The sequence below is a fragment of the Hipposideros armiger genome, unplaced genomic scaffold (assembly GCF_001890085.2).
Source record: "Hipposideros armiger isolate ML-2016 unplaced genomic scaffold, ASM189008v1 scaffold_168, whole genome shotgun sequence".
Lineage (NCBI taxonomy): Eukaryota > Metazoa > Chordata > Mammalia > Chiroptera > Hipposideridae > Hipposideros > Hipposideros armiger.
In genome coordinates, this window is record NW_017731518.1 from 907,460 (window position 1) to 914,965 (window position 7,506).

General features: G+C 41.4%; 1 protein-coding gene across 1 annotated transcript in view; it reads left to right on the plus strand.

Annotated features, from left to right (window-relative positions):
- The window catches only part of GLT8D2 (glycosyltransferase 8 domain containing 2), a 31,744-nt gene that overhangs the window by 16,834 nt on the left and 7,404 nt on the right, over positions 1-7,506 (plus strand). Inside the window, exons 4-7 of the mRNA XM_019651885.1 lie at positions 799-970; positions 4,665-4,782; positions 5,991-6,075; positions 6,692-6,804. Of these exons, the coding sequence (XP_019507430.1) occupies positions 799-970; positions 4,665-4,782; positions 5,991-6,075; positions 6,692-6,804 (488 nt within the window). The remainder of the gene's footprint in view (positions 1-798; positions 971-4,664; positions 4,783-5,990; positions 6,076-6,691; positions 6,805-7,506) is intronic.

A 7,506-nucleotide genomic window follows, 5' to 3' on the forward strand; every position in this document is an offset into this window, starting at 1 on the left:
GCTACCGTGTGTAGCCAGCAGCCAGCGTGAGCGGCCAGCAGCCGCAGTGAGCGGCCGTCCAGAAGCCGGTGACTGATCTGCCTCGCCCGGGGAAGAGTGCAATGATGGTGCCACCTTGGGCCAGTGAAGCAACGTCCTCCACAACTAGACTGAAGAACAAAAGGACAGCAACTCGTCTGTTTCCCTTCCCCCAATTCCCCAGCGCTGTTGCCATCCCCCAATTCCCCAATAAAAATCTTAAAAAAAAAAGAAAAAGAAAGTGCCAAAGTAATAGTGACTTAAGCAAAATAGAAGTTTATTTTCTCTCTCAAGTGAAAGTCTGATGTGTCAGTTCCACAGTCATCCAAACCAACATTCGTTCTATCGTATGGTTTTGGTGTCCTCAACAGGTAGTGCCCATCTCTTGGTCCAAGATGGCTGCTCCAGCTCCTGTCATCATATCATCATTCAGCCAAGGGGAAGGGGTAAAAGAAAAGGGGAGAATAAGCACATTCCTTATCAAAGCAAACCCAGTAGTTGCACACATTACTTGCACTAACATCCTTCTGGTCAGAACTCAATCACATAGAGCTGCAAAGGAGTCTGGAAAAAATATTATCAGAGGTTGGCTGTATTTGCCAGCTAAAATTCCAGCGTTCTACTTCTAAGGGGAGAGGAAGAGAATAGGTAGGTGTTGGAGAACATTTGGCAGTGTCTTCCACACTATGCTATCTTCCCCCAGGAGTGTGGAAGACAAGTTAAACTGGCTGTACTGTGACATTCCTTCATGTCCCAAGACACTGATTTTGGTGTTTCCAGATGATGACTCCGAGACTCCCGAGGAACTGGAAGATGAGATTCCTGTGGTGATTTGTGCAGCAGCCGGCAGAATGGGCGCCGCCATGGCTGCCATCAACAGCATCTACAGCAACACTGACGCCAACATTTTGTTCTACATAGTTGGGCTCCGGAACACTGTATCTCGAATACGGTAATTTGTGTACAATAGACTTTGGAGTGTTCTACTTTCTTTTGATCTTCCTTGTCTTTCCTTAAATGGAGTGTCTTCTTTTTTTGGTTTGAGAAATGTCATTGGAATGAATGAGGGGATGACCTGAGGTTTACTTGGTGACCTGACAAATGTGTTGCCTCGCTTAAGGAATTTTCAGCAAAACCATATTAATCGGGTAGGGCCATGTATCATTCTTCAGAGCTGAATTGTCTATCTTCAAGAACCCCAATCTTCAAGCAGTTTATATGAAAGTCTTTCTTTCTAAAACGATTTCTCTTTTCTCTGCTTTTTTAACCTGAGAGACTATTAATATAATATAATCATTTTAATATGGCTCAGAATCTCCACTAATTGTAATTTTGAACTGCGAAGTGACTTCTTTTCTATCACACACCATACTAAAAAGATGAATTGGAGCTGGATTTAGAAGAAATAGACAGAAATGAAAATTTTAAATGTATTATAAAAATATGGGGCGATTGTATAATTTTGGTATGGAGACTGACTCCCTGAGTCCAAAAATCATAAGGAAAAAACTGACATATTTGACTTCATAACATTTACACACTTTTAAATGATGAACAACACTATAAAAAGCCAAATTAATCATACAATGGATTAGGCAAAATATTTTCAACATGTATTATAGACAAAGGATTACTATCTAAAATATGTAAAGAATTCATAATTTTTTTTTTTTTTTTTTTTAGCTGAGCCATCCTGCTACCTGTTGGCAGCTCAGTGGCAGCTCAGCTCAGGCCAGGTATCAAACTGCTGTTGCTCAGAGCTCACACTCTTGAGTGAGCTCTGAACCAACTGAGCCACTTGGCCAGCCCCATAAAACTTTTTTTAAACATACAAGCATCTAGTAGAAAAATTATAGAATACAGATGGACAATTCACAGAAGAAAAAATAGTCAACAAACATGAAAAGATATTGCAGGGAAATGCAAACGAAAACAACAATGACATATAACTTTTCACTCATCAGGATGGTAAAAATTAAATAGGACAATATCTAGTGCAGGAAAATGGACATACTTATTCCTTGTTTACACAATGTGCACTTTGTAAATTGGTAAAGCATTTTGAGAGGGCAATATGGCAACATCTATTAAAGTTCTATACAAGTATGCATATATATTTTTGACTCACCAGACCATTTTCGCTGTTAGGAATCTGTGCTACAGAAATTCTGGTACATAGTACCAAAATATATATACAGCAATGTTAATTTTAGCATTCTGTGAAATAGTAAAAAAAAAAAAAACCACATTGCTAAATGTTTACATGTCCATCAATGGAAGAATATTTAAATGAACTATGGAATATGACCCAGCTATTTAAAAAGAAAGAAAGCAATTTGTGTACACTGACACAGTAGATTCCCAAGGTAGATTGTTAAGTGGAAAATGCAAATTTCAGTATACCTCATATAGTATGATCCATTTTGTGACTGTCTTAATTCATTCCGGCTGCGATAACAGGATGCCACAGGCTGGGTGGCTTATAAACAATAGAACTGCATTTCTCACATCTATGGAGGCAGATTCCATGTCTGCTAAGGGCCCTCTTCCTGGTTCATAGAGGACTGCCTTCTTGCTGTGTCCTCCCATGACATAAGGGTGAGGGAGCTCTCTGGGGATCTCTTTTATAAGGAGACTGATCCGATTCATGAAGGCTCCACCCTCATGACCTAATCACCTCCTAAAGGCCCCACTTCCAAACATCAACACATTGGGGATTAGGTTTCAACAAATGAATTTGGTGTGTGTGAGGGGGTCACAAACATTCAGTCTATAGCAATGAAAATCAAAACCCCCAAACTATGTATGTGTACATGCACATATATGTGTTTCTGTAAAGAAAAAGACCTGGAAAGGTCTTTTACCTGTTTGCAGTGACTATCTCCAGGGAAAATGGAGGAACTGGAGAAAGCAGTGATGAAGGGAAGTTCAAGGTATTTCAAGTATTATTTCCATCATTTATAATGAGAATGTACTTATATATGGCTTTTATCATTAGATTCTTGGGTAATAGCACCATTAGGAGATACTGAGATATGTAAGACATTTGCTCCTGACCTAAATCGTTCTTGGCAGCTTGTAGGTTTTGAGGGCTTATATATGCTTTCTCGTTTTTCTGTCTCATTCCTCGCTCTTCTTATCATTTATTGTTGCAGATTGTTCACTTAGCCTGCCATTAACAACCCTTTAATTATCTATTGGTATAAGAAACAGATAACCAAACCCCAAAGAATGGCGTGTGTCATATGTTCTGAGGAAAGGTTTGTACTTGAACAAAAGGCCTGAGCTTCAGGACTATATGACACATTTGAGTGGGGAATGATACCAGTTCTTTGTTATCCAGTCCACTACGCCTTGTTTTAAAACATTTTAAAAACTCTTTTCATTGAAGTATAACACAGAAACAGAAAACTGTATAAAACCCGTGTACAGCTGAGTCATCACAAAGTAAGCACACCCACGAAACAACTGCCACGCCAACACTTAGTATAGTCAGCCTCATTAACTTTGCTGTTCTGATGATCATTGTGGTTTTCATTTCAGGTTCCTTTATTTCTGATGAGGTTGAACATTTTTTTCCCCACACATTTTGTGGCCGCTTGGATATGAATGTTCAAGTCTTTCGTTAATTTTTTAACTGGGTTGTCTATCTTTTTGTTATTGACGTGACTGTTCCCACCACCCCGCCCCCGCATGCCACCCCAGCTTTATTGAGATGTAACTGATATTCAGCATTGAGGAAATGGCTGATTTTTTATGGTTCAGATTTTGCGGATCTAAATTTTGTTGGGAAGCTTTAATTGTTTTGTCGATTTTTAAAATTAAATTTATTAAAAATAATAAAATTAAATTAAATTTATTGGGGTGACATTGGTTAGTAAGAGTATATAGGTTTCAGATGTACAAGTCTAGAATATGTCATCTGTATATTGCATTGTGTGTTCACCACCCAGAATCAGTTCTCCTTCCATAGATTTTTAATCAACAACAAATGCTACCCTATGTGGCTTTAGTCATTGAAAATTTTATTTTGAGATATGTCTACCAAGGATCTTATTATGAATTGGTTAAAAATAGAAGTTCTGTAAGACTGAGAAAATGTAAGTGGAGAGGGCAGGGGTTAAGGACGGATGCGGAAGATTGAGAGACAAAGGCAAATTCAAATTGTCCCTGGAGTCAAAATAGCAGTGCAAAGTTTACTTCAGTCACCACAGGAAGTTGAGAATGTCCTGCTTCATAACATTACCGAGCTTTTAGCATGTGGCAAAGAGTACTAGCAACCATAGATGCTGCTTTGTAAGAAAGAAGGAACACTTTTTGTTCTTACAGTTTGCTGGGGAGACTATGTAGATCTGGGGAGATAGTTGGTTATTACTATTTTGTTTCATTTCCTTCATTTCCTTTGCAGACAGAGTTATGTGAATTAACAAAAAAAAAAAAAAAAAAGCTTTAAAGCCAGACCAGATGGGGAAAGAATCCGAAGGATTTGTAGACTAAACTTTACTAAAGTTACCAACATTTTGTTTTGTACTTTCTAAGGAGGCAACAGATTGATTCTGAGGCAACAGGCACATTGAGGAACGCTGGGAAGTGTGTACGAGAGCGTTTTGTTGTTGTTGTTGTTGTTGTTGTTTTCATCCCTTTAGAAAATGGATCGAACATTCTAAACTGAGAGAAATAAATTTTAAAGTTGTGGAATTCAACCCTGTGGTCCTCAAAGGGAAGATCAGACCAGACGCATCGAGGCCCGAATTGCTCCAGCCTGTGAGTAGGGACCGTGCACATGCTGGGGAACAGTTCTTGGTGAGATCTGTTCATTATGGAGCTCTAGCCCCTGGGATGCAGACAGAATGTTTGTGAAGCCTCACAGTTGTTAGATTTCCACCAAACTCTGGGTGTTTGTAATTTATAAACCTGCTCCAGAAAGGATTTAAGATGGTTTCCATAAGCATAATGAAGTTTAATGTGAAAGAGGAAATGAAGCATAAAAACCTGTAGGATGCATTTATGTGTGTGAATACACCTGTGGGGGTGGGGGTCTGGGCCAAGTAGTGGGGCCAGGAAGACATGTTCCCAACCCCACAGGCTATTGTGTGTACTGTGATTGGACATGAAATTTAGCTTGGAGAATCCCAGCGGCTAAGGAAAAGCAATGATGGATTATAAACTTCCTAGTACCGACTAAGATGATATTTTCAGGAGACACCCACTTTTTTCCTAGTTTTGGGAATCTTAAGGTGTTTTACTGTAAGAGGTCTTACAAAAGGGACCCTCTCCTCCTGCATAAAGAGTGCTACTGATGGTGGGTTTACAGAATATGTGGCCACTTTCTACATATAATAGTTATTTAAATCCATCCTTAAAAATGTACTAAATTCTAAGCCCTTTAATGATATATCTTTCCTCAATTCCAGATATTTATTACTAGAGTGTGAGCTGAGCTGGGACTTAGGATTAAGCCTTGTTGTGGCTAATAAAACTCACCCTCAGCCAGCGCTTCTCCCACTTTTTTCTGGTTCCAGGAGCTAAGAGGTTGAGCTTATTGTTGGGGATGATGCGTGTGTGTGTGTGTGTGTGTGTGTGTGTGTGTGTGTGTGTGTGTATAGCTGATTCAGTTGACAGTAGTCAAATGTATTCATTTGAGGAAGACAGGAAGCCTGTGGCCTAAAAGATTGACGAGGGAACCTCTGTGACTCCCACTGTAGCCGTTCACAGAGATGAAATTGGTGACCGTCTGAGCAGTTGAGGGTTCGGATCTAGGAGAAGTGCTCATCTGCCAGCACTGATTTCAGCCCCAGGGCCCAGATAATTCGGGCACCAGAAGCCAAGTGAGGCATCTTTGTGGCCGGTTTCATTCTGCTCTAAACCTGGAGCTGGGCCGAGGCCATGGTCAAAGCCGACCCTCCAGCACTCTGGAAGACACTGAGTCATACGCCTCTTCCCCAACATGGCTTCTTTTGTCGTTTTAACAGCTGAACTTCGTTCGATTTTATCTCCCTCTGCTTATCCACCAGCATGAGAAAGTCATCTATTTGGATGATGATGTAATTGTACAAGGTATACTCGCCGACTGCCAAGACCACTTGGAAAAGGAGGAGCTGATAAGTAGAATGACTGTCTCTCTTCGTTTTCTAGATAGCTAGCTGCCCAGTGATTTTTGACTGCTTATCGAAGTTGGGAGTTTAGTATTGTAAATTCAGGAATATTTTGAAAACGGGTGGATACTCACTTCCCTGGATAGTCCAGTTAACTTTCTGAGAGCCGTTCTCTGATTGTCAAAATCTGTGATAAACGGCTTAGTAGACTTTCCTTTCTCTGCATCCCTCAAACATAGGGAGATAGTCTCTCTATGACGTTCTTAGAAGTGAGCTAACTTTTGGGTTTAAATGTTGCCTTCTCTCTCTCCCACACGCACATCAGATCAGCATGGGTGTGGTACCTACATAGCAACAGAAATAAAGAAATTTGACTAATGCTGATCAGAGCTCCATATCAAATGGCTTTGCAAACTAATACAAGCTATCCTTATTAAGTAAATTGCCAAGCCATATGAAATCAGGGATCACATACTTCCACCTCATAGCAAAACCAGGCATTAGTTTCAGCTCTAAGGCTCCTTCCAGCTCTGAAACAAGTGCAATAATATTTTAACTCCTGGTGTTTCTAAATTCAGGTGATATCCAAGAACTGTATGAAACCACCTTGGCCCTGGGCCATGCGGCTGCGTTTTCAGATGACTGCGATTTGCCCTTGTCTCAGGACACAAACAGGCTTGTGGGGCTGCAGGTGAGCACACTGTCTCGAAAGTCCCGCCTTCCCCTGCCACTCTCCTCCCTTTTCCCCCCATGTTCAATTCAACATGAACGTTAGCTACACCTTCGAGAACCCAGCCAGTCGACTGCAGGAGGCAGAACAGCACAAGGGCCTGGGCTTCCGGTTCACACCCTGCCTCCACTCCTTAGCGTTACTGAACCCTGTAAGTCCCACTTTCCATATCTGAAACATGACAATAATATCCATGTTGTTGTGTTTTTGTGAACTGTGATGACATAACATGATGTCAACAAGTCCCGTGTGTAGTAAATGTGCCAGAGATGACAGTTGTTATCTAGGTCACTTTTAATCACCCTCTGTGTCAGAGATGGTGTTTCTGTGAGAGAGACTCACTGAATCTTTGGTTCTATTCTCAGGGTTTGTTTGTTGTTTTAAAGATTTTTATTGGGGAATTGGGGGAGGGGAACAGCGCTGGGGAATTGGGGGAAGGGGAACAGACAAGTTGCTGTCGTTTTGTTCTTCAGTCTAGTTGTAGAGGACGTTGCTTCACCAGCCCAAGTTGGCACCATCATTGCGCTCTTCCCGGGCGAGGCAGACCAGTCGCCGGCTTCTGGATGGCCGCTCACGGCGGCTGCTGGCCGCTCACGCTGGCTGCTGGCTACACACGGTAGCCCATGGCAACCCACTGCAGCAGGGGCTGCAGCCTACGCCATC